Source organism: Zootoca vivipara, chromosome 11 (genome assembly GCF_963506605.1).
Source record: "Zootoca vivipara chromosome 11, rZooViv1.1, whole genome shotgun sequence".
NCBI classification, from domain to species: Eukaryota; Metazoa; Chordata; class Lepidosauria; order Squamata; family Lacertidae; genus Zootoca; species Zootoca vivipara.
This window is the reverse complement of record NC_083286.1, coordinates 35,209,177-35,236,854: the sequence shown is the minus strand read 5'-3', so window position 1 is coordinate 35,236,854 and position 27,678 is coordinate 35,209,177. Positions and strand designations below refer to the sequence as shown.

The 27,678-nt window shown below is 40.7% G+C and overlaps 2 protein-coding genes across 5 annotated transcripts in view; one reads left to right on the top strand and one right to left on the bottom strand.

The window, feature by feature from the left end:
• The first annotated feature begins 316 nt into the window (after positions 1–316).
• On the top strand, positions 317–27,678 carry POC5 (POC5 centriolar protein). 4 transcript variants are annotated; one of them, XM_035099923.2, is made up of 13 exons: positions 317–376; positions 2,669–2,769; positions 5,568–5,670; positions 10,152–10,262; positions 11,147–11,343; positions 13,113–13,289; positions 15,230–15,346; positions 15,863–16,042; positions 17,756–17,918; positions 21,405–21,610; positions 21,870–21,983; positions 22,594–22,770; positions 27,241–27,678. In XM_035099923.2, the coding sequence occupies exons 2-13, from the start codon at positions 2,686–2,688 to the stop codon at positions 27,385–27,387; spliced, it is 1,776 nt and encodes a 591-aa protein (XP_034955814.1). In that variant the 5' UTR covers positions 317–376; positions 2,669–2,685; the 3' UTR covers positions 27,388–27,678. The 4 variants fall into 4 exon arrangements, with proteins under 4 accessions (XP_034955814.1, XP_034955813.1, XP_060136219.1 ...); XM_035099922.2 differs by having other exon boundaries at positions 358–706; XM_060280236.1 differs by lacking the exon at positions 317–376 and adding an exon at positions 4,019–4,144 and having other exon boundaries at positions 2,708–2,769.
• ANKDD1B (ankyrin repeat and death domain containing 1B) overlaps positions 21,966–27,678 on the bottom strand; it is a 44,148-nt gene continuing 38,435 nt past the window's right edge. Inside the window, exon 16 of the mRNA XM_060280238.1 lies at positions 21,966–21,980. The gene's annotated coding sequence lies outside the window, so the exon portion shown is untranslated. The remainder of the gene's footprint in view (positions 21,981–27,678) is intronic.

Below are 27,678 nucleotides of genomic sequence, written 5' to 3'. Positions count from 1 at the left end.
AACTGCCTCCTCGCTACCCGCCTCTCGGGCCCGGGCTCCCATCAACGAACCAATCAGCACGCGGGAGACGGCCCGTTCTGTTACGTCAGAACCCACGATCTGAAAGCCCTTAAAAAAAAGGAGGAAAAAACCCCCTAGCCGAACTGCCCTTGCTTCTGGGTTTTTAATTGGCCTTCGTCACCGGCAAAGCCCCGCCTCCGAATGCGTGTCCGGAGTGCCGATTGGCGATCAAACAGGCTGCGCGACACTGCCCTGTCAGCGGGTCTTTAACAAGAGGAGAGGGACCAATCACAGGCGCCTTTTCTTTCAGGGCTGGCAGTTTGAAACTGTCAGGCTTCTCTTGCTGGGGAGCTGAGGAGTAGAGGAGGCTGCTCAGGTGAGGGAGGCGGCTTTCGGGGAAAGGGGCTGCGGGGACCTCGAGCCAGGGGCAGGCCGGAGAAGCGTGTCGTGGAGGCGCGTCACTTTCCTCGCGTCCTGACGCGCAATAGGCTCCATTCTAAATTCTGCATCTGCCCGTTGCCTAGAGGGGCGAAAGCGTCTCTTCCCTTCTTTCCGTGCAATGCACCCTTCGCACTTCCTACTAGTTGCACGCTTCTGCCTGGCGCCTTCTAAGGCCTGTTGGCCCCCTTCCGACTCAGGGTGCATGCACTTGTTTGGGCCTACTCAGAAGTAAGCCCCATTGAGGACAGTGGGACTTTACTCCCAGGTAAGTCTGTAAGAACTGCGGCTTCCCTGTACCAATGTACCTAGTGTCCCTTTTATCGCCAGATGACGCGCTCCTTTGGGTCGCCTAATGCCTAGAGGAAAGCAGGAGTCAAAGGAGATGGCGAGTGTGACAATTGAGCCCGTGTGGTTAGAGGGCTGGGCTGTACAGGAGAGCAGGCTTCATAATCCCGACTCGATGGGTGGCCTTGATCCAGTCCAGGCATAGGCAAACTCGGCCCTCCAGATGTTTTGGGACTACCGTCATCCCTGACCACTGGTCCTGTTAGCTGATCACTCACTCTCTCAGCCTAACTTGCGCCACAGGATTGATAAGAGGATGAAAGGATGGGGAGAACCATGCAGCTGCTTGGAGCTCTTTGGGGTGTGTGTGTAAATGTAGTGAGAAATAATCAAAAATAATGTTGCCGCTGACTGGAGAGAAGACCAATACAACAAAAAGAAAAAAACCATATGGGTGCGATTGTCAGTCCAGTAGCCTTACTGCTACAAAATGCTTGCTAACATGCCTTTTACACTACTGTTGTTAATACGCACAAATGTTTTTTCACAGCACTTTACTTCACATTCAGTGAACTTGAGCAGACCCATGCTTGAAGGAACTTTTTTTAAAGTCTGTTGGGTTGCCTAAGCAACCTGGTTACCTACTTTCCCCTCATTATGGTAGCTCAGTCATTTCTTACTCCCAACCTAAGCCATATATGAGCTGACTTAGTGACTATAGAAAAGTCACTGTCTCCCTCTCTTATGCCCTTATTTGGAATTTGGAGATGAGCTTCCTTGCAGCCTTCTTGTTACTGTGTGTGTGATATGCTTTAAACACTCTTTAAAGTGCTATAAATTGGCTACTTTGCACATTTTTTTGACAGCTGGATAAAATTGAAATATGGCCGCCTTAACCTCCTGTGTCTGCATCTGTTGTGCATTAGCCTTAAGCAACACTTTAGAGCTGATTAAGATAAAACCTTGATTGAAATAGGTGCTGAAAGAGTATTTCTGCATGCTGTTGGTACCTGTACAGTACTTGAGTAATGCTTCCCCAAGAGCAGTGAACTACTCCATTTGTCTTAATCAAGACCTGCAAATTCTGCTTATGTGACCTTAGAAGACTCTCTTTACAGTTATTCAAAACAGGTTCTTGCCACATAGGCTGGATCTGTGTTATAACTTGAAAGAGTTTCTAGCAGGCTCCATATTTGGAGGGTGGAAGCTTAGTGTATGGTATAAAGAAGGTGATTATATAGACTAAATTAGGTTATTCTGCAGTGCAAGCTAACTTGCTTCTATTTAACCTGTGAATATGTGTTAGAATGTTTTATGATTGTACATTGCATTGTACATTGTACATTGCAATGAAAAAAAATGGTATAGAGACAAGGTGTCAGGCCATATTTTAGATTTGTACCTGTTTTTGTTTTACTCAATGTTCTAATCAGTATTATTAGTTTTTGATTTCTGGTGCTTATTTATATTTTATTGAATAATCCCACTTTTTTTTTGAACAAAACTCCAAGTCGTTACCAGACATATAATTAAAAACAATATCAAAGCCTATTAACAGCAAATCAATAATAACAAAACAGCAATATCACTCCCCAAAAGCAGGGAAAGCAACAAAATTAAAGTGTTGGTCGCTTATGATTTTATTCAATACGGTCTTCTAGATAGTGTAAACAGGAGGGTGCAGAATTGCAGATCCTTCTGAGAAAGCCAGCCTCATTACACTTTTTGGGAAGAGAGTGGCAAGTAAGGAAGTACTCTGCTTCTTAGACTACATGAAACACAAATATTGAACTAGGACTGGTTATGGAAAAGTTTGTGGCCCCTTAAGATTACCTGCCTTAAATTTGGAGCCTGTTAATGATTTAGAAGAATGTTTGGAAAATATGAAGAAATGGGATTTAGATAAAAAATGAAGTTCACACTCTGGATTTTTTTTTGATAGGTATACCTTAGTGTGGGATGTCATCATCTGAAGAGAACAGCACAAGTCCAGTTTTGCCAAAAGACTCTGATCGAGGGAGTTCTGTTTCTTCAGAACTTCAGGTAGGCTAGAAATTGTGCAATTTTTAAAAAAGTGTATGTCTTAAGAACTGTTAACTTTCATTTAGATCAGGCATCCCCAAACTTCGGCCCTCCAGATGTTTTGGACTACAATTCCCATCTTCCCCGACCACTAGTCCTGTTAGCTAGGGATCATGGGAGCTGTAGGCCAAAACATCTGGAGGGCCGTAGTTTGGGGGTGCCTGATTTAGATCCTATTAATCTGTAAATCTAGCAGAACGGAACAGTACAAAATGTCTGTGGAGAAGATTAAGTGTAATACAATGTACATCTCCGTAAATAAATGCAGCACGTTGAACTTTTATAACCGCCACAATCAGGTGCTCAACTTTCTAGTCTTCTGCTATGTATTTTCATCTAAGGGTGCGGCGGGCACAACTCTGCCACACTAGGCTGAGGTAAGGCTGGCAGGTGGACCAGCAGCCATGGCTCTGAGTGGCACTCTGCACATGTTTGTTCAAAGCATGCTGTTAGGAACCAGGAATGCTTGCATATTTGGACTAAAGATCAGTGGGTCAAATCCTCCTGATGGCTATGAACAGTCCCAAGCTAGCATAATTTGAATGCTGGCTGCTCCCTGACTGTACCTCTCCTGAGGAAACCAGATCCTTAGCCCACCAAGAAGGTGCACTTTCTCAGTCATGAGTGGGTGCTTGGGTGTCAGCCCTTCAGAGAGGGAGAGCCACCTTGTTGACTCTGGGTGTGAGTACTTGGGTGAAAAGGTTGGCTGTTTCCGGATGATTGCTGAAGTGGCTTCTGAGTGGCAATATTGCAGAAGTTGTGGCGTAAGTAATATTATTCAATTTCTATCCCACCCTTCTTCCCAAAAGAACCCAGGGTGGCAAACATCAAAATGACTGAACAATACAATTTAAAAATAAACAAATGAGAAACATTTTAAAATATTTAGAACATCTAAAAACATTTAAAAGCAATTGTATCTCACAGTTCCTAATTTCAAGGTTGCCCTGGCCAGTATCTTTTAGCCATCAAATGTTGGTAATAAACAGGAACGTTCTAAAATTTCTTCTGAAAGTCAATAATGAGGGAGGTGGGTGCACCTCACCAGGGAGCACATTCCACAAATGAGGAACCACCACTGAGAATGCCCTGTCACAGGCCAATTCCAACCAGGCAGCAGCCAGAGGCAGCACCACCAACAAGGTTTCCCCTGCTGATCACAGGCCCTGAGGTGGTTGAAGTAGTTAATAGTGTTGCCTTCTCTCAGTAGCTTTGCTATCAAGGACTAAGCTCATCAGCAGCAATTTAGAAGACTAGTGAGACACTTCTTACCATCTGCTTCCCAGTTGCCACCACCAAAGAGACAGAAGCCTTGTGAATCCAACCCTCCCCCTAGGTATTATTATTATTACTATTATTACTCCTACTAATAGATATTGTTGTCAACATCCACTGTTGGGTGCAAAACCAGCAGTGATGTCAATTGCATGGGTATTTCCCAGGAGGCCGCTGCAGTTGGCGGGTTCTTCCCTTGATGGTAGAAGGAAGGTGAGGCTCTGTATTCTGATCCGTGTTATCAGATCCCAGAGCCCTCACCTTTGGGATAGCTAAGAAAGGACTTAGGCTGGCCCAGGTAAGAGAGGAGGTTGAGATGCTGGCCCCACAAGTGCACTGCGTACTTCTTACGGCATATGAATTTCTTGGCAACTATATTTTGTCCTTTTTAAATGTGCCGCTTTTCTGGTGCTTGCTCCCTAGTAAGTGTGCTTTTGGTCACAGTATTATTTTTTGTATTAGGTGGGATATGTGTTTTAAATAGTTCAGGACTAAGTTATTACTTTTGAAATACTCTTATGATTTGGTAATTATGAACCTATTTGTTTTGAGATTGGTTTTTCATCAGTCACATTTTGATGAATTGTTTAATGGGCTGTTACCATATAATGGCTTAAAGTAGTGCCTAATTTTGAATTTGTTTGTGTGTTTGGTGGTGCTGTGTTTGTTTTTTTATATGATTTTGTCAGTTTTGTTGTAGTCTTGAGCATAATAATAATAATAATAAATAATTTATTATTTATACCCCGCCCATCTGGCTGGGTTTTCCTAGCCACTATGGCAGTGTTTCCCAACCAGTGTGCCTCCAGATGTTTTGGGACTACAACTCCCATCATTCCTGACCACTGGTCTTGCTAGCTAGGGATGATGGGAGTTGTAGTCCCAAAACATCTGGAGGCACACTGGTTGGGAAACACTGCACTATGGGAGGCTTCCAACAGAGCAGAACATGTGTTAATACAGTATATAAATAAAACAGACATTAGTGATTTGAGTAACTCAGTTTAAATATTGGGAATAGTGTTTGAAAAACCAACAAGCTACCACAACGGGGGGGGGGGGGGAATAGGAGGGCTGAGCAGTGGCAAGACCCCAGAAGCCATGTATTTCTCCATTCAGCAACTAAGAGATTTGGCAAGCAGGAAAACCTTGAGACCAGTAGCCTGCTTTGTATGGGAAAGGGAATGAGCAAGGATGGAAATAGAAAGAGAGCAAGTTAAACTTCCTCCATTTTGAACTTTTGATTTGGCAACAAATTTTGCAATTCTTTGCGTTACGTTACGGCCCCCTAAGTGGTAAACAGCATATTAATGCATAGAAAGATACGATAAAAGTACAATGAATACATTAAGACAATTTCCCAAACAGTATAATAAAGCAAAAGCAGAATATGTGATAATAGCCTTCCTACACAGTAAACTGGCACAAACTCTCGCTTTCAACCCAGTCACTTTGACATCAGTCTTGTGGTCCTTTTATGACAGGATGAATATGAAGAGCTGCTTCGTTATGCTGTAGTTACCCCAAAGTTTGAACCAAGTGTATTACGGCAGTCTGATCACCTAGAGGTTCGCCAGAAGTCTGCAGGTAACTTGTGAAAGAAATTGGATATTTATCAGGAGATAAGGGGTGATTTGTTTTTTTTATGAAAGGAAGTTTTCTCCAACTCTCTGAAATGCCAATGCAGGAAAGGGTGTTACTACTGATTAGAATGAAGGCCCTCCCATGCCTTATATTTTAAAATGGATTACCTTGACTGGTATGTGAGCATATTGCAAAGGCTGGCAATGACATTTTATTTATCTGCACTGTATACCCAGGATTAAACCTGAACTCTTTTTCATGCTCAAATGCTCTCCTACCAAATAAGCCTCATAACCCAGATGAGGATGACTTTGTGTTGTCTCACATGAAATATACTCGTACTTTGCCTGATCTTCAACACAGCATTCTTAAATTGTTCAGAGTTTCCCATTGGCATGATATCTAATTTATGGTAACTTGTTAACTCATAATATGATTTACTTCAAGGAGATTTCACAGCACATATTCATTTGTCAGTTTATATATGTGCTATATTTTTATACATTTACTAAGCAGAGTAGACTAGTTCTAGCCAAACTGAACGTTTAATTCTTCCTATCTAGTCATTATGTTCCTATAATCTGGCACCTTGTGATATTTTTCTTTCTTGGAAGACAGGAGTGCTTGACTTTTAATGATTTGTTTCAGACATTGTTTTTAGTTAATATATATCCTGAGGCATTTTGAAAAATTAAAATTTGCATTAATATTGTTTCCTTTTGAAAATGTGAAATAGTTTTAATTCATGTTAATGCCTTTAATCTTTCAAGGCATTCAGAAAGTATGACATCCCTATAGTTCCCCTTTTTACAGGCATTTATTCAAAATTACAAAGGTTTGTTTACTTTGCAAGAAAAACAAAACTAGGACAGTTTGAAGTGGCAAGATTGTATAGAATCTTAAGAGATGCAGCAGTTCTTACTAGGACTTGGTTTTACTCATATATACAGTGGCTTCAGGACTTATGATTCTTGTATCTTCAAATGGATGCAGTTCTGCTTCACTATCAGCTTGACTAGTGATATGGAGGTCTGGGGGGAAACTGGAAAAATAGAGGGTGGACCTGCCCCCTCTTTTCTGGGCTTCTTTCCAATTTTTCTCTTTGTTGTTAAGCTTGACACAGCAGCACAATAACACCCACACTCTCTGTCTCTTGCTTGTACTCCTGAGACATATTTTAGACATAGCCAGGTTTGCATAAAAAGACATGCTGGGTGTATAGATAATGGGTCTTCTCTATGTTTTTAATGCTTACATCGCTAAGACCTTTCTTTCCTTTTTAAAACACCTTTATTAATTTAAGAAATGCCTATCCCCATCCTTTGTCAGCAGGGTGGGTCACAACAAATACATACATTCTTGAATGTTACATTGAAATTGGGATTCTACTTGCTTGATATCAAGGTTCTAGGCTTGTGTGCTCCTTATCTGTTTTGCCCCCTGTAGGTAGAAGGCTCCTTTTACCAGTCCTTACATGCAACAGACATAATTTATTGTGGTATACCTTGTTAAACCCTCACTTTTTGCTTTTCTATGATCCACTTTTCTATGGCAAACTATAGATAATGGTTTTCCATGATGGTATAGAAGACTCCCACTTTTCTCTTCCCCTCTAGCCCAGTAGTCTTTAACATTTTTCGGACCCCAGGACCAACTTTTAACCCAAATTTGGGTCCCATTTCTTAATCTTTTACCACATATCTGCATGGTGTTAGTGCTCCTGTTGCAATCCACCTTGGATTAGGCCATGACCCACCACTAGATTCTCAATCTACCAGATGCTCTAGCCAACGGGAGCAGTAAAGCACAATCCCTGGTTTCATGCTATGTTCTAACTAGGAACCATGGTTTGTTTTTACTTCAAACATTTTTTAAAAAAAAATGCGCCACTTTTTACCACATCTGGATCTAAAAGTGGCAAGGTTTATTCCTGGCTCATGACTTGGGGCAAAATAAATCATAATCCCTAGTAATGTGGAACCAGACATCTTAGTTTGTTGCTCCTGTTGGCTAGAGGAAAAGAATGAAGCAGGAGCCTTCCATAAAATCATGGAAAACCTACTTGGCTTACCATGAAGTACAAACATTGCCTTTGTCTTTCAGCTGATAGTCATTACCACATTAAGAGTTTTGCTGTTACATTTCTGAACCTTCTACTTTTTTCTTCTTCCAACATCTATTTCTTCCCTCCTATATTTCTTTCCTGATCATTTACATTTCTACTTGCCATGTTGAGTGTTTGGCCACCCACTAGCAAGGATCATACCAGAAGCCTTGTCTTTGTCTCTAGCTTGGAGCTGAGGCAGGTTCCTGAAGTTCCACAGTTTCATTTCATAGACAACAAAATAAAAGGTTTAGATAATGATGCCGTCTTGAGTTTTTACTGCAGGTCTGCAGGTGCAAACATATTTTACTAGCCTTGTATGCCAAGTGAGGGACAAGCACTTGAGGGTAAATTGGTCCTTTTGTCACTGACCGATCATGAGTCAGAAGACCTTGCACAAAATAGACCTTTAAACAACAAATTATGTACAGCAGCAAAACTGCTAGAATTCAAATAATTGCAAGACTCTAGAATTCTACAGTAGTTCTAAGAGCAGTTGTAAGATGGTCGATAATGGGGAGGGAAAGCTTTTGCAAGCCAATATCCGATTAGCTGCAGATGTAATAGGCTAATCCCAGCCTGTATGACGAAACACTGTTAGGAATTTCTCCTCCTCCTCAAACCATCTGGAGATCACAGTGGCTTTCCTACTGCTGAGCTGACATTGGAGCCTAACAGCGTCTTGCATGAGCCCAGCTCATTCTTCTCTAGTAAGTGTGTCCAGTAGGTGATGAAATTTCTAGCTTTTGGCAGCAAGACAGTTACCAAGCAGGCAGCCTTCATATTAGATCATGTTCACTGAAGAAGGAACTGACAAGAGTTTGTAATAGCCATCTAGTTCATAGATGGAGTTTAATTTTGTGGCTGAAGTACATTCTTGAATGTGTATGCAAAATGGCCCCTTCTAAAATATGTAGAAGAAAACCCCGGGTTGTATCCAGTGAAGTCATTGAGGGAGGGAACAACTTTAGCTTGCACAGTAGCACCCCCCAAAATCTGCTCGGGGTTCCCCAACGCATTGCAAGTTGTTCCACTCATACAATGACTCTGTTAGATTCAACCACCTGAAAGTCACTTCTGCAATCCTCTCCCGTTTCAAGAGCCCTTGTGTCTGAGAGAGTTTAACAAAGGCATGAGTATAGAGCATAAAGCCAGCCTTGAAAAGGATGATCATATTCCCTTATCACGGGATGTCTGTAGGTGGAGTGCTTTTGTAAACTCCCACAAATGCATGCATAGAGAAATTGCCAGGGATTTGGGCATGTTGGGGGGGGGGGGTGAAAGAGAAACTTGTAGTTCTTGAAGCAAACCTGGCTATATAGGTATAGATACTGCAATCTCAACTGGCATACCGTATTTCCAACTTTATGGAGCCTGGTCATCCAAAGCAGCAACTATGTAGAAACATTCTGGGAAATACAGTATTGACCTATTATTTTTTATCTGCCTGGTTTTACCCAGTACACATCTGCTTTTCATTAGAATTATGGACTCTGCATTTGGGATTGCCATTCTCATAAGCTATAGAGTTTTAGTAGTGTGAGCCTCCAGAAGAGTGGATGCTTTTGCAAAAAACTTTGAACTGAAAAACCTGGTTTGTGGATTAAATCTAGTATGCTTTGGTGGGAGAACTCCAATTACTAATAACAAGCCTTCCTTTGAAATGATAGATCTAAGGATAACAATTATCTTCAAAGAAGCTTCCTGTCCTATAAAGAAGAAATATCAGAATAAAACAGGTTGCAGTGTTAAATCTAGCATTTGAATGGTTTTAACACTAAAATTTAATTTCCTGTCCTGTGTTATCTGCTTAGTTAATTAAATCTGAAAACTTGTAAGACTGATGCAATAAATTACTGAGCAGCAGTGACTCATCTCCAGGCGTTTAAGTGCTGCTTTCTCCTAAGGTGCTGGTCCTTCAGTATTGAACTGTTGCACATCAGTAGATCTGTGTTAAGGCTGACTTTATCTCTTGTCGATGAAAATATATTGCCAAACTTTCTACTGTGTTGTTAGCAGCCCCTTGTGATTTTCTAATGCTTGGCATTTATTTTATTTTTTACCCAGTAAATCTAGAATTTAGTGAAATTTCCCTTTCAGCAGGAAGTAACAGACCTTGGAACAAACACAAATAAATTGCTTGTTGTTCTTCCTCAACTCAAAGGCTTTGGAGAGCTCTAGTGCATACAGTTACACCAAGACTGCAGTCCTGCTACTGCTTGCTTCCATTCTAACAGTACTGGGAAAGCATATTGGGACCATTTTGTTAGTGTTGCAATCCTAGTTTCAGCTTCCAACATAAGAATATTTTCATTAGTGGTATTCTGAAGTGCCCTATACCAGCCTATGCAAATCTGGTCAATCCTCATATTTGAAACAGGAATAAGTCCAATAATGGATGAACGCAGACATGAAACTGCAGCAATGAGACGGAGGAGACATGGGAGACCTTCTGATTTTGCTACATCTACTCGGACAACAAGGATAGAAGGTATAACTTAACTGGGGTGAGAAATAAAATTTTGACTCTTGTATCTACTGCTTAAAAACTCGCATTAAGGTTCAGTTTACAGATACGGCATATAAGGGTTTCATGCTTTTCTTTTTCAAACAAATGCTGTGGTTATGCTGAAATAAGTGTCTGGCCCAAGCTAACTTCATGGTTGCCTAGGGGTTTGAACTGACTGTTACACACCATTCTACCTGCAAGTTTGGTCAGTGTCCAGCCTATGGTCTGTCAAGTGTATGTATTTCTAGAATAGCTAGCATGTAGAGAAGCATGAGGGGTGATCTTTACATGGAATGGGGCATTGCCCCTTCCACCACCACCCCATGATAAATATCCCTTCTGCTTAATCTCAAAACTGCCTCCCCTGCTTTTTTAAATAGTTTCTGTTACCATTGGGGGAAGGTGTAAGGAATGCTTTGCTGCGGAAACCATCTTTGTTAAAGGGGTTCTTTATATCGTGGTTCAACTATGTACAGTATATAATTTCTGTGTAAGGACATAACAGGAAGCCATTAACTATGGTTTAGCAAATGGCGACTTCCCGGGGTGGGGTTAAGGTCTCAGTCTCTAAGGTCAAATAGCTTGCTTACAGTGACCAGCAAAAACTTCCCAAGCAACAACTGTGCTAGTCTGTTGCTGCAACAGAAGGTACTAAGGCATCTAATGAAGTCAACTCTAGTCCACAAAAGCATACCCTGTAATAAATTTGTTTTCCAGTTAAGATGCCACAGTACTTTTTGCTGTGTTGAAAAAAGCCAACATTGGCTTTTGTAAACCTTTTGTTTGGCTTGCACCAAGTACAAGCAACAAGTGATAGGATGTGGAAAATCTAAATGCCTTTTTCATGTTTCTTTTCTTTTTTTCAGTTTCAACAGCAGTAAAGGAGCCGGCTCGTACGAACGTGGGAGGACTTTGCCCAGTCCGTTCAGAAGACACTTCTTCAGAAGGGTCCTCATCTAGTCAAAGAGATATTCAAGAGTCAAATGTGACTGATTTAAGCCTTTCAGATGAAAGAGTGACCCAGATAGAGAGCATACTTGATCTCTGGAGTGGAAGTCTTAAGGTATTTAACTTTGCATTAATTAAAAAATCATCTAGCAGATAGCTTTGTCTTTTGAATATTTAGTGACAAAATGTGTATGAGAAATGCATGTTGAATGCTTTGGCCAAGTAAAACGAAAGTGTTGTTTTCAAAAGGCTCCAAGTCAAATCTTGTACTGTTCGCAGGGCCTTGACCTACCTGAGCAGTACTGAGCCACATGGCTCAGATGGCAGATTGGGAGGGGTGTGGCTCATGTTCCTCCCCATATGCCACTACCATGGCTACTCCTCCCCACCTGCCACCACTGCTGCCTACCCACCCTAGCTCCTCTTCATAGCATTGATCTTGCCAGTCCTGCTACCACTAACACAGTGGCAATGCAAGGCAAGCTGGAAGCAAGAAGAGATGGTGCAGTCTGCCTACCTCAGCTTGTGCAACTTCTTGCGCCAATCCTTGGAACAAAATCCCCTGTTCTAGAAATGTTTCCTTCTGTCATTGCTTCTGCGGGGCTTTATAAGATTAAAGAACCAGCCTTGATTGAGTGGCATTTGAACACATCTTTTGTGTGTAAAAAAAAGATATTTTGATCTCAAAAGTTAAGTCATGTCAAAAATGTTGTTCAAAAAGGAAAGCAACTGAGAATCTGCATAATAAACCCCAACGAAAGAGATACTGTGCTGTTTTTTAAAATAGCAAAACAGCTTCAGAAGCAGCAAATTTAGACTGTAGGAGTAGGTGGGGGCAGGACTTTTTCCCTACCCATTGTTTCGCTGTTCTAAGACACCCAGTCCCAGCTGTTCTTCCCCAGTGGAGTTTCACATGCAAACAGACAAGAGGGCTCCACTGCTCTAAATTCTTCTCTTCCTAATATTGCTTTTCTGCTACCGCTTCTTTTTTTGAAGAGCTATAGTCTCAGTGGCTGTGCATCATGTCTAGTTAGAGGAAGGTTAGTCAATATGATATCCTCCTGATGTTGTGGACTACCATTCCCATAATCCACTTGATCACTGGCCAACCAGCTGGGGCTGATGGGAGTAGTATCACCAAACGGCACACATTGACGTCCACTGAGTTAGAGGCTAAGGCTGCAAGTCCCTCTGAACAGAAAACAGCCAGGACTGCAGATTAGAAATGCAGAGGGTGCCAGTCTTCTGTTTTTCACCATAAACCAAATTCCCTCTACTCTGAACAACAGCTGTCAAAATGTAATTACACCCCTGTCTTCTTAAGATTGGATTACCTGAGTGAAACGTATATGGAAAAATTGGCATTTGAATGAGCCATTTCCATTGGACTCTCATATCAAAGCAAGTAAAAAAAACAAAACCTTCTGCCTTGTGTTTCTGTGATACTGGGCTCTTGTAGTCCAATGTTCTAATTTAACTCCTCTCCAGAGAAGTCCCTGCATAGGTTTTATGGGTTCATGAATTTAGATATTCAAAGCTGGCACCTAAACGTAAGCCAGTCATTTGAATGATTGTTCCATACTGCTTTTATATTGCTGTGCATCACCCTGATATTTTGTGGAAAGGCAGTATATAGATACTTTCATAAACAATAAATAAATGTCATGTACCAGAGAGCCTGAATGTGTGTTGTGGCATGTGAAAAAGATGTGCTGTCCTCTTTCTGCTCGTACATACCTCTTAATGTAGCATTAATTATCGGTTAACTTTTCTGTGGAATGTGGAACTACTTTCTATAATAGCAGTGTTACACTCCATTGTATGTGTTTGGTGGGCTAGGGTTAGTTCAATTTCTTCACTAAACTTCCCCCTTTAATTCTTTAGACCAATGTTCTGACTGAACTGAGCAAATGGAAGCTTCATTTCATTGAACATCACACGCTAGAATTGAGACAAGAAAGAGAAAAACATGCAGCCCATGTGAGACAATTGACCAATCAGATGGAGAACCTGAAGGAACTGCTGCATACATATGAGATTTCAATAGGGAGAAAAGATGAGGTAACAGTTTTTGGTAATTTATTGTAATAATTCCTACAGTGTTGCAAATTAGCTGCTGGGCTAAGTTCAAGGTGCTGGTTTGGGTGCATAAAGCGCTATACAGCTTGGAACTAGGAACCTGAAAGATCACATTGCCCCTTATATACCCAGTCAATCATTCTGTAGGTGAGGGTCTCCTGTGGATACCACCCTATTATCTTTATTCATTCCTTCATATCCTGCCTTTTCCCTAGAACTAGGACTCAAGACAGCTCACAAACATTAAAACAAATACAGTCGTACCTTGGAAGCTCCTGCAGCCAATTGGCAGCTGCGGAAGCCCTGTCGGACGTTTGGCTTAAAAAAATAATTTGCAAACTGGAACAGTCACTTCCGGGTTTGCGACGTTCGGGAGCCAAAACGTTTGGGAACTAAGCTGTTCGACTTCCAAGGTACAACTGTACCATAGCTGTCAACTCTCCCATTTTTCGCGGGAAACCCCCGTATTTAAATCCGTTTCCCGCTGTTATCCCGAATTGCAAAATATCCCGTAAATCCCCCGGATTTATAAGAAAGCAGCTCCTGCCGGCCAGGGAGGCTCCTCAGCTGCGTAAATGTCCTGGCTCCCGGCTGGCTGCTCGCTCACTTGGCTTGCCAGGTACTGCCGGAAATCGCTTCTGCGCATGCCCGGGCATGCGCAGAAGCGATTTCTGGTGCCCAGACGTAGACACGGGCAGCCCAGCACTGGAAGTCGCTTCTGTGCATGTCTGGACATGCACAGAACCGATTTCCGGTGCCGCTCTGCCTATGTCTGGACACCGGAAATCGGGCAGAGCTGGCACCAGAAGTTGCTTCTGGGTATGTCTGGACTTCCGGTGCCGCGCCGCTGCTGATCCCTTATTTTCCAATCCGGAAGTTGACAGCTATGAACTGTACAGATAAAACATGCATAGCTAAAAACATATAAAAGGTTATCATTAAAAAGAAACTACGGTATGTGAAAAACCCCTATTAAAATGCAGATAGAAAGCATGCATGCTCACACTGAAACAGCAACAGTACAGCACACTATCAAGATCCCTTTCCTTAAGAGCAATCAATTCCCCAAAACCTGCTGGAATAAAAGTCTTCACCAGCCAGTGGAAGGATAACAAGGAGGGGTCTAGCCTCTCTAGGAAGGGAGTTCAAGGCCTGGGAGCAGCCCCTGAGAAGGCCCTCTCCCACGTTCCCACCAACCATGCCTGTGAGCAGATTCATGTGAGAGAATACAGTATGGTCCTTCAGATTGCCTGGACCTGAGCCATATAGGGCTTTATAAGTGATAAGCAGCACTTTGAAATGTGTCCAGAAACAGACTGGTAGCCATTGGAGCTGCTGCAACAAAGGAGTTGTGTGCTTCTATCAGGTCTGTTCCGCCCAATGTAGGAATCAGCCCTTTAGTGTTGTGGCACCTCCCCTTGAATATTATACAAGCACAGTCTCGACACCTACTGAAGACCTTCCTCTTTCAACCAGCCTTTTGAGTTTGAGATCTTTCTTGGTCTGCATCTATATTGGAATTGATTTTAAGATGTTTTATCAATTGTTTGACACCCTGGCCTCCTTTGGGAAGAAGAGTGGGGTAGAAATTAAATTAATTAATTAATAAGGAAAGGTTTACCTGCAAGCTGAATCCTTTCTTCCTCCTTGGTTGCTGAGATGATTCCTAACACCAGACCATTATGTCTTGATTAGTTAATGTATCTGTGGGTTGCCAGCCATTTTCTTACTACTTGCTTATGCCACCATTGAATGTTGATTGGCGTTGGGTGAGATGCCTGCTATGAAAGGGAACTGCAGGTAGTGCTTTAATGGCACTGTCTGTCAGATTTGTTTGGATCAATTTAAGTAAATTAGTGTGTAGCAGCTGATAAATGTCCTCTATGCATTTATTTCAGTTTTCTTCGCTTTGTTTTGTTTAGATAATTGCCAATTTGACACATGCAATTGAGAAACAAAAGGACAGGATAGAGCTAATGAAGAAATTCTCAAAGTGGCGTCTTCAGCATTCCATGGGCAAACAAGATGACAAACATGAGGTAAACATGAATGTTGATAGTTGAATTTCCTTTAAAGTAAGATGAATTAAAAAAACCTGACCAATCTGCAGTTTTCAGTCTGTCTTCTTGGAAACTGGTGCCCTCCTTTCCTTGAAGCAACTAACTGAGCTATCAACAGGTGGGGCAATGCAAAGGTAACATCTTGCACTGAAAAGATTATGCTTAGATCTTGTTCCCATGAGACAATATGCATGGAAAAATTAAAACGTATTTCATTAACCCTTTTTGCTACTCAGCAGCAACTAAGCATCTTTGTCTGAATTCCATGACTTAACACCAGCACATCCACTAGCCCAGCACTTGTTAGGCAACGCTGTGGGTTAGATATGGCAATATATATCCCAAAAACCTGTATCTTGCTTTTAATGCACTAGAAGAATGCTGGAGTGATTTAATCACAGCTTAGCCAGAGCAGATGAAAACCTGTTTGTGCATAAGCAGCTGACTAATGAATAGGAATTTCAGACCTGATACTGATTTTCACTCCTTCTCTAGATGTACACAAATAGACTGGCTGATCGGTTATATGAAATGGGTTTATTGAAGAAAGCTTGGGCAACTTGGCGCTCTCGCATCCATGTAAAATGGAAAGAGACTGTGGAAAAGGCCTGTCAATCAAGTGCTGAATCTGTACGTGTTTCGCTATCCAATACCTATGAATCTCAACTTCAAGAGGTAAGGAAATTTCTAAAGGACTATTTTCCTGATGAACCAATCTAAAAAGGCATCATTTTTCCAGTGGAGCAGGAAGCAGTGTTTGCCCATACGGTGAAAGTATTTTAACTATGAGGGTTTACTATTTATTTTTAAGCCTTTGTTATAGTAAGCAGTATTGAGGCCATAATAAAGTCAAACAGAAATTGGTCCTAGCTTTGGATTATCTTATGGCTTCTGGTGCTTTATTTTGTTCAAAAGCAGATCTGATGAGACTGAGGAATTTAGCTTCAAGTGAGTTGTAGTAATTAAGTGTGCTGAGATTTCATAACATCCAAGTAGTGAAGGAAAAGTTGAGTGATCAGCCTGAAAATCAGAGAAGCTATAAGGAATGTAAGAGAAACTTTGCTACCACAGAAGCATATATTCAGGGAGTTGAAACATGCAGGAACTCATGCAGATTACTACAGGTGAGGTTGGATCTTACCAGAAAATGTTTCAGTAAACAGCAAGGAGGGTTGTAGGCAAAGGAAAATACAAACCATAGGTTGGAACAGTGCACAGAACATGCAGCTGGGAGAACAACTGAAAGAGGAGAGAATGGGGATTAAATCTTCAAAGGTAAAACTTTGTTTAGATTGGGTTATATAATCATAATTTTGAGATTCCTGCATTGCAGGGGGTTGGACTAGGTGATCCTCAGGGTCCCTTCCAATTATACAATTCTGTGATCCTATGATTCAGATGCTACTTTCCTGCTCTTCGGGCATGCTTGTTGGGACATCCAACCAGTAGAGATAATGCTTTAAAATCCCAGTACGTATCGGCCTGAGCTGTGGTTATGATGACCCCATGGTTTATCTGTACCTATAATTTGGGCTCATATGTAACATTGAATGTCTCTACATACATTCGTCTTTACAGATATTCTACTTAAATGTTGCACCCATGTGTATTGGAGGTGGGAAGGATCTTGCTCCTCTGTGTACACACGGGAACACAGTCAGGGAGAGTGTTGCCCAATATCACAGTATGAAATTAGTTTTTTTAATATAGAAAGTTGTTTCACTAGTTCTTTGGTATATGATACACTGGTTGATTCTGAATCATTACTCTTCTGCTATAAGGTGAAAGTGAAATTGTAATTTATTTTCCACACTATTGGGACCATCACACTTTTTCTGTGTGTGCATTCTGTAGTACACACTCGTGGCTGTGATTTAGCTGTTACGGGTGTCAAAGGGAATGTCCAGTTCACCTTGAAGATAAGCACACATTCACTATAGCCTTTGTGGTCAAATGCTCAAAATAAACAGCTATTTGCTGTGTTGGAATGTTGTTAGTCATTCCAGGCAGTGCCCTAATCTCACAGCTTTTAACACCAGCCTTGAAATGACAATTCAGAGCAAGGTAGTCTGCCCCTACATTGCTTGCCTATAGCCATCCCTCCCACCCCTGTCTCCATGCCACTTCTGTGCTATCAAGTTCCCTCTTCCAGCTATTTAAAGCTGCACCTGGCAATGTGAGTTGCACTCCTGTCCTCTCTGCAGTTTCCGAGCATTGCCTATTTTAAGTCTCTAATGGTGGTGGTGATATAGTTCTCCCATCTCCTTTTTGCCACAAAGGGGCCAGTACCGTGCAGTATATATACCTAATCTCTGTATCTCTCGAGACTTTCTGTAGGAGAAATGGCCCAAAAATACACTTCTTAGAAATCTTTTGTTTCCTTGCTAGTTAAATGTTGCACTGGAGAAGTCGAAATCTGAGCTCATGGAAATGCAGAACAAAAGACAGGATTATGAAGATGCTATGAAGAAGGCTTTCATGCGTGGAGTCTGTGCATTGAATCTGGAAGCAATGACCATATTTCAGGGCAAAGAGTTCAAATTTGACCATGGTGAGTATTACAAGGAAAGCAAATACTACCAGCTAGCATCATCATGCCAATGGATAACTTGGGTAACAATGGATAACTTGATTTCAATGTCTCAGGAAAATTACGTTTCTAACACACGTCTCCCACTGTCCATCAAGGCAGCTAAGAGGCATCATCGCCATTCAAAGACACATTCTAGCCAGGCAAAACCTCTCAAGGAGGCCTTGCAGCAGGACCAGTGGGGGGGGGTGTCCTGGAGAAGGAACTACTGAGAGTCTTGAGGGCCTGATGCAAAAGTTTAGAGGGCCAGATTTGGCCCCCAGGTCTAAAGACTGTTTTGCCACCCACTTTCCCCAAATGAATTATGAACAGACTAATAACAAGCTTGGTGTTGGTTCCTAATGTTAATCCTCAAATTCTCAAAATGTGTCAGCTTCTCCTTTCCTTGGTTTAACAGAGCATATACACAACTCCTGATTACAATGTTAATGTAAAAAAGGCAAGGCTCATCCATTCCTGTGTCATCTGACGGCTTCTTGTCCAATTTGAGACGGTTGCTGATGACCCAAATGGGTTGGGTAACGTCTCTCTCTTCACGTAACGGATATACATTCCTCCTCCTGCTACTTCTTGTTGCTAGATTTCCTTAAATAAAGGAGGTTGCCATTTTCCTTTTCTTTTCAAGGACCGTCATCATAATACAGTCATATCTCGGCTCCTGAATGATCAAAAACTGGAAGTGAGTGTTCCGGTTTTTGAACTTTTTTTTTTGCAAGCCATGCATCCAGCGCGGCTTCCGCTATTTTTTCCGGCTCGCCTGCACAACTGGAAACCACTTGGAAGCCACACCTTGGTTTCCAAATGTTTCGGAAGTCGAACAGACTTCCGGAACAAATTCCATTTGACTTCCGAGGTACAACTGTAGTACAAATGGCTAAATAATTGAAATAATTATTTTTAAATCTGATGTACCTAGCTTGCCACAGGGTGTCACTCTAGTCCTAGAAAAAGCTTTATGGCAGGAGTTAACCGGAAACATTGTGTGTGTCTACAGACACTTTCTAAGGTCCTCACCAGTGCTGTTTCATTTTTATGTGTCCCTTTGTCTCTCATGACTGCTTTATATATTAGCATTGGCCATAGAGTGACTTTGCTTCTTGCCACATCTGTTTTCCCTCTGTTGATATTGGCAAGTGTATACAGCAAGCAGGAAAGTCCAACAGCTCATACTACTTGCAAATGAATTTATTTGTGGGAAGGCATGCAAGTTTGACACTTCATTGGTGAAGCTTGAAGAGGACAATGCTCTCTCATATTCCAGATATTATGAGGAATGGGGGTGGAACTTAATTTCCCTGGGTAGTATGGTTTTGAACTGAACTTCTAAATAGAAGGCACAACATAACACGAGGTGTCGCTGTTTGTGGAAATATTTCTCAGGAAGAATAGCTGGTTGCACGTCCTTGAACGAGAGCAACTGTATTTAATCTTCCATAATATCTTAGTTCCATTTCCAGTGATTAAAGGCACAGTTGGCAACAACTGATGGCCTTTTGATCCTGGAATAAGTTAGTCTGTAAAGTATATTTCCAATAGGTATGACGGCTCTTGCATTAACGTGTGTGTCACTGAGCAAAACTCCTTTACTTCCTTAAATTTAAATAAAAGCTTGTCCGTTCTAGTGCCTATGCACCACTTATCGAGTTGCTTACAACAATTTAATATTTTTGTAATATGATTTTAAATTGCAAAGAATAAAACAAGGAGATTACATAAAATATGTAATATAAAAAATCCAATGACAGAGATCAAAAGAAAAGAAAAGAAACCTAGCTTAACAGGCAAAAGTTCCTCGCTTGCCCCTTTTGTTGGGAATTCTCTCAATAATTCTTGCATTCCACTGCCTCTCTCTTCATTGAAACCCTCATCACAAAACCCTCCTCATTTTTTAAGCATCTACCATGTGGACACGGGTGGCGCTGGGCTTTCCGATCAGAAGGTCGGCAGTTCGAATCCCCGTGACGGGGTGAGCTCCCGTTGCTCAGTCCCAGCTCCTGCCCACCTAGCAGTTCGAAAGCACATCAAAGTGCAAGTAGATAAATAGGGACCGCTCCGGCGGGAAGGTAAACGGTGTTTCCGTGCGTTGCTCTGGTTCGCCAGAAGCAGCTTTGTCATGCTGGCCACATGACCCGGAAGCTGTCTGCAGACAAACGCCGGCTCCCTCGGCCTATAGAGCGAGATGAGCGCCGCAACCCCAGAGTCGGACACGACTGGACCTGAAGGTCAGGGGCCCCTTTACCTTTACCATGTGAGATCATAGACCTATAGAGTTTGAAGGGACCCTATCTAGCCCAGCCCCCTGCAATGTGGGGATTCTGCCCACTGCTGTCCCTGGGTGGACTCGAACCACCAGCCACCCAAACCCATTGTGCCACAGAGCCCTTGCTCTTAATTCTTCTCTCTCTCACACACACACACGAAACTAAGCCTAACTATGGATAACTACATATTTATCTAGATTCAGGTAGGTAGCCATGTTGGTCTAACGCAGTCGAAATAATAAAAATAAAAATAAAAAATTGTCCAGTAGCACCTTAATAGACCAACTAAGTGCATGCACACAAAAGCTTATACCAGAACAAACATAGTTGGTCTATAAGGTGCTACTGGACAATTTTTTGTTTTTTATTATTTTGACTACATATTTATCTAAAAATATATATTCCACCTTTTGGCCAAATCAGTTCTGAAGGCAGTTTTACAGTCCTTGAAAACAATTAACTATTAAAGAAATACAAAATGTACTTCACAATATAAAAGCAGTGCTACAAAGGGGAATGAGCAAACAATATACCTGGCAGCAGAGGGAAAAGGTGGGGGAAATTAAAATGTCAGTTTGATATGCCAAAAAAAGTTACAGTTTGGTTGGTGAGGGAGTTTCCATAATCAGGGTGCCACAATTGAAAAGGCCCTGCCATGTGATTTTTGCCAACCTGATGGAGATGGTACCAAGGAAGGGTTGCACATTTTCTTTCCCTTTGCTTGCTTCTGTACTTTCCCCTTTGTTCAGCTGGTTTGCAACTCTCACGGGGACCACTTAGAAAAGCATTTACCAATTGTGCCGGCTTATATGTTTTAGCAATAAAGATTTCATTCACTCAGCTATCGGGGAAAGGAACTGGGTTTTTTAATGTATTGAAGTTGCTCAGTAAATTGCCATTTTTATATAGATAACAAATGACCAGCCTCTGTCTTAGAAGATCCTTCATCATACAGTTTTGTTGACAACAGGTGCTAAACTGGAGTTAAATATGCTGATCTCTTTTTGCTATGTTTCTAAATTGAATAGCACATATTAAGCAGTGTCTTTAGTTTTTGAAATCTTCATACAGCTATATGGTTTCTGTTGAATTCAGTACAAAATGCAAAAATAAATCAATCACAATTTGTGATTTCGCTCTTCCTATGCAATTCAGTTCTGAATGTTTGCATGCAATTTGTTTATAGTGGTTGAGCTATCAGATAGAACAGAACCTGGTGCTGGCACTGGTAGTTCTGGTGGTCCTACAGCAAAGCTTCCTACATCTCACTTTGATCGGCATTTACCCCCATCCTCCTCCTTGCCGCCGCCGCCACCACCACCACCTCCTCCTCCTCCTTCCACTCCTCGTCCTCTAACTGCGGCTCCAGGCTCTGCTCCTGTAGAGGATCTGGTAAGTAAGGAAATGTAATCTATAACTTTGCACAGGAGCAAATTCCCAGTTTCAGTAATTCTAGACGTGTTTAAAATTTGGTGGACAATATTGGGAAAAGATCAGGGGGGGGGGAATCAGTTAGGATGGGTTATGTTAAGGTTATGCTGGTGATACAGGGCTAGTCTCCTACAAAACAGATCAATACATTATGGAGAAAATTTGGGCTGGGAAATTAGAATTAATTCGACGGTTGCAACTTTCTCCCATTGCTTTGCAGTTTTCTTCTCACCACGGCCATGCAGTAACCTCACAGACCAGATTAGACTCGGCTGCTATGGTATTGGCCCCTGGTACTGCTACAGGGTCAGGCGTTGTGTCCATTCCAAAACTGGTAAACAAACCACATTATTAACAGCACAATGTACACTTTGAATGTATGCTTTATATTTGACTTAATTAAGTAATATTTTATTCTGGATTGTTTTATTTGATGTTTTAAGGTAGGTTGTTAACTGCTTTGAGATTTTTTTCTTAAAAATACAAAGCAGTATAGAAATGAAATGAATTATTAATAATATAATATTACCACTAGATATGCCTACTTGGAAGTAAGTTCCATTGAGTTCAATGGAACTGGGGGGTGAAATTCAGGAATATGAAAATACCCAGTGGCGGGCAAAAGAGGTATGCCATATTGCTAGCCCAGCACTCTTTTTAGTCCTGTGTAGTGTCTTCCCTGTTGCAGTAGCATGGCTGCCTTTGAAATAAATTTGGCCCCAGACTCATGTAAACTGACAGTGAAACATTGAAGTCATCAGGTAATAAACTCTGGTTGGCTTTGCCACACCATGGCATCATCTTCCTACACGAGATATTCTGGGGACCAAGCTGCAGGGTAATAGTGTTTTTTTGATGCACATAGCTGGTAAATGGTATCTGACTGTAAAAAGCACTATGTACTACTGCCTGTGTAATTAGGATTTGTGTGTTGTCTGTCACAGTCCTCGGGTCGAGTTGTAACTTCAGCACAACAGAAGGCTGGAAGGACAATCACTGCTAGAATCTTCGGCCGGCCTGATTTTGCACTAAAGAATCGGATTTGTAGTAACCTAGACGTGTTGGGCGTTTCTCCTCCCATGAATTCTGTTGTTGTGGAAAAACATCATCCAGTCACTAAAGTAAGTCATGTAAAGTTTAAGTAATGTGTGCCTTTTTCCTTTTTTTCTTCTGTGATCTAAGTTTGTATTTCCTGTGTCGGTTTGAAATATCAAGTACAAAACGTAGCTAGAATGATCCAGTACACAAGCATGGATTATTTTAAAGTTTTGTATGGGAAGCAATAGTATCCCTCTGTTTGTAGACACCTGAGTTCTCTATTGATTTGGAAGCAAAAGGGGCCACTTTCAAATAATAATGGTTGTTACATAATTCGAGGAACACCCCAGGTACTCGGAAGTATGATTCTGTATATTAAAAGTAAAGGTGGGGATTTAAAAACCTGGTAAGGGCTTGGCATGCATGTTTTTTCATTGCTCTTCAGTAGATGGCATTTCTGATCTCAGCATAATTTAATTCTAACCCTTTTGTCAAGAGAGAGTGGCATGATTCACCCATTCCAATCTAAGCTATACTTCGCATCTAGTGCCTTCCCTGCCCCCCCCCCCCACCATATGCTGGTTTTGAGAACTGTTCCTCTTACATTTGTTTTTTGTTTTTGTTCATTTCATTTCAAAACAAGACATAACACAGATAAAACTTACATCATGTTCCATAACAACAGTAATCTTCATTTTTACAAAAAACCAGATCAAAAAAGAAAAAGAAAAAAATGGCAGGGTAAAATGCGGTAAAGTTCATATTGACCTTCCAGAGGTTTTCCCACTCCGATATCATAATGGGGCGTCCTATGTCCTGCACCCATTTTATCATCGTAGCTTTGGTCCCTTCTTCCATCACTTCCATACTTAAGAGAAGCTGGTACATCTTTGAAATTGTTTTTATTTTATTATCAATTAAATCAATTTCTAATTTTGTGGGCCCTTCTCCAAATCCTATTTTTTTATCCTCTTTAAATAACTCAAATATTTGATAATATTCTAACCAGCTTGTGAGAGAGATCTTAACATCCCCATATTTTTTTTATTTCGATTTGACCCTCATTTTCAACCAATAGATTTTTATATGTTATCCAGCTCCCTTGCATATTCTTTTTTTTAACTGTAATTGCCTCTTGGGGGGAAATCCATCTTGGCGTCTTCAGCTCTAGAAATCTTTTGTATTTTTCCCATACTTTAAACAGGGCGCCTCTTATTATATGATTGGAGAAGCTTTTGTGAGCTTTTATTTTCCCATAATTTAAATAGGCATGCCACCCGAATCGAGTGTCATGTCCCTCCAGATCAAGTAATACGGTGTTATTTAACAAAAACCACTCCCTCAGCCACGTCAGACATACTGCCTCATAATATATAAAAAGATTATGTTCCTCTTACATTTGTGGTAATTCAAAGTAGCTGTTTCCTGTCTCTACTAAAAGCTAGAGGCAGGACTAGAATCTTGATTGTTAACTGCTAGGGGTTGACCATGTTTGTTTGGTGTCTGGTCTGATTAGTACACCAGCAGTACTATGAGCAATTGTCTTGGGTCATGGCAGTCCCTCCATACCTGTCCTGAAATCTTGTTGGACTCATACATACTCCCATTACACCAGCTGTGTTTTTACTATATTTAATCCTTCGCCATGAACAGCAATCAGTCAGTCATGTTCTTGCATGATCAAGAGGTGATCCATAATAGTTCGAGTGAACATCTTAAGCCTTGTTTCCACAAGCAGCAAGAAGGTGGGAAGACTCTTCCAAACTGCAGGTGGGGGCTTGCATGTTGGAATGATCCACAAAACTAGCATTTATAATGCTAGTATGTCAAGAAGGCTAGGACTATTCCCTTTATATCTTGTTTTCTGTGCCCAGGGAATTCTTCTTTTATAGGAGAATGAGCAGTTAGTTACATGAGCCCACTCCTGCAGCTGAAGCTGTTAGAGCCCAGAAAGAGGTTTTTCATCTCATTTGCTGTTGAACTAAAGATTGAGTCAGTTTCTGTTGCATCTTGCATGCTTATCACTCTACAGGGGCCTTTTTGGAGTAGGACTAAACTACGGTTCTGTGTTACATGCAAAGATGTAAGGGCTTGAAACTCTAGGAAACCTTGAGTTTGTTGGTTCTGAGATACCAAATGCCTTTTTTGCCGTAACTGATAAGAAACTTGGAATAAACTCTGAAGTTTTCAAAGGTGATTCTTAATTCTTTCTGGAGCTTCATGTTTGTTCTCTATCCTTTTCACCCTGCTCCTTACTTTTTAGTATGTTGAAAGGTTCAGATGCCACTTGGACTCATGTTTTTTTCTCCTGCCAGTTTCCTTAAACTACAGCTTGTAACAAAGGTCATCTAAAGCTTTTATGTTTCTTGTCAATCACTATGTATGTTTTTGCATTTGAGTGGACATGTATAGGCAGGACCAAAGGCTATAAGAACAGTCTTGACTGTACTGTTGTACTACTTTTCCTAATGACAATCTGTCAGTCAGGCTGCTTGTCTGAGAAGACAGCAGGAGAGGAACATATGCCCATTTCTCTGGAATCATTACTTTTTTGCGACTTTTTCACTGGAGAGACTGTGCATCTTGCATATAAAGAAAGAACATGTGAGGGAACCTAGCTTACCTACTGTAGAATACGTGAGGAGGGATGTTTGACTTGAAATGTGAGTGAAAAGTTTACAGTGCTTTTTGATGAGGAGTTTGTGAACAGGTGTGATGCATAATCTGCGCAGCTGCAAATCAGAAAATTCCTGGCTTGAATTTCTCCTTGACTATGTGCTCTCTGGATAGTGTTATTATTAGTTTGTCCATTTATTACATTTCTTACCTTTTCTCATAATGTCTCACATTATGGAATATACAATTATGAAAACACCTACAGCCATAAAACAAGAAGGGTATAAAAGCAATTAAAATAGCTCCATTTTTGAAACGATCGAAAACAATTCCATATGTTAAAATAGTTAAAAATGGCTCCAATACAGATGCAGACTGGGATAAAAATAATCCATATGGAAAGAGGAAGATCTTCAGGAGGCACTGAAAATACCGGTACCACGGAGTTGCCATCCATCTAATGTGTAAAAGGTTGCCGCCGCCACAGTAACGGTTTCTGCAGAGAGCAGTGATGTTAGGTATATGAGGCCTTAGAGAATCCACATTCTCCCAAAGTGACTTACATCAGTAATAATAATAACAGGCATGGGCCAGGATCAGAGGCAGTATACTTCTAAATGCCAGTTGCTGTGGAGCAGGGTGGATAAAAATAAATGATTTTTAAAAAAAAATCAAAAAAATCGGATTTTTTTATTTAAATCGGATTTTTTTAAAATAAAATGTTTTTTGAGGAAAATATATTACCATCCAAAGGTTATTCCATCATGAAATAAAGATTAGTTTTTTAATTATGTAGAATAAGGTTGTGTATGTTTTAATTTTTTGGGTAAATAAATTCCATTAATCCATTCACACTGTCATGCTCTTCCAGAGCTTTTTGTAAGATTATTGGGCAGTTTCTCTGCCTACAAGATATTATCACAGATGCTTGGTTTACTTTTGCAGTTCTCAAAACTGAATTTGACTCAACAGAGATCACATGCCTCTTCTTCACAGCAAAAATGTTATAACATGAACAGAGTTGAGAAAAAGACCTTAATCCTATTGTTCTACAAACCTATTCATACAGAAACAACCCCTTCAGTGCTAAGTTTCAAGAAGTTCACTGAACAGAATAGAAACAATATTTTCCTGATTGTTTGGAGTAGACAGTATTTAAGTTTTTCATGTGTAGGCTGGGCTGACAGTCTAAGTTTCTTAAAATATATATATATTGTTTTTGTTTAGCCAAATTAGTTAACAAACATGGATGTTTGTTTAAGCAAATAACATATGCTGTAATGTTATTGTTTCAGTTGAATATATCTATTTAAATTGTTATTGTTAAGGTAATGATTATTTTTCTCCTTCCTAAGTACAACAGTATAATTGTCCAAATATGAATGATTAACCTATTAAACTGGGGATAAAAAAACTAATATGAAAAGTTGTTATTCTAAAAATCTTCATCTACTTGCATATTAAAGTTATACCAGCAAGAATTAGTCTTTATGTAGAAAACTATTATTTAAATCAAGCCTTACTGACTAGTGATTTAAATCGTGATTTAAATCAAATCCACCCTGCTGTGGAGTGAGAAAAATGCTGCTGAGTCCATGCCCTGCATATGAGTTTCCCTCGGGCATCTGCTGGGCCACTGTGAGAATGGAATACGGGACTAAATAGGCTTCTGCAGTCTGATCCAGCAGGGCTCTTCTTCATTCTCAAAGATTTTAAGCTGCTACGTAGGACATTTGACTTTCCAATTTACACAGAACAAATAGAAAAGTTACGAGTTCAGAAGTTGCTTCACTTTTTATTTGATGATCTACGGGGAAACATTTTATTTTAATGGAAGTCTCTTTGAGTATCTGGTTTACCCTTGCTAATGTTATGGACTTGTTTGAGATCATGAGATGGGACAGGAAAAATAACTGCTTCTTTCTTGTATGTTTCAGCAAACCATACCTCAAGCTACTGCTGCTAAATATCCTCGAACTTTGCACCAATTTTCTAACGCTATCAGTGCGAGGTCTTCAGGACACAGTGCGAAATCTCACTCCCAGACCCACAGCAACGTCCAGTCAATAAAGGTGGTTGACTAGTTTTACAGCTTAAAATGCTTGTATTTTACCTTGAACACATGGAGGCAAAAATTATAGGTTACAGTTTAAAATGCTCCCTGATGTTTATACCCCAAGGATGCATCATGTTTTTCCTTTCACTAATAATAATAAATATGTAAAAATGTTTTGAGGCTTAAATATAAACCGCCTGAGTTAGTGCAATGTAGTTCTTTGTAACTGCAAATAAGGTCTACTTGAAATTCTTATTTTCTTAACTATTTTATTAATGATTATTTAATGTTTTTAATAAAAAGGATAAACTGAACTCTA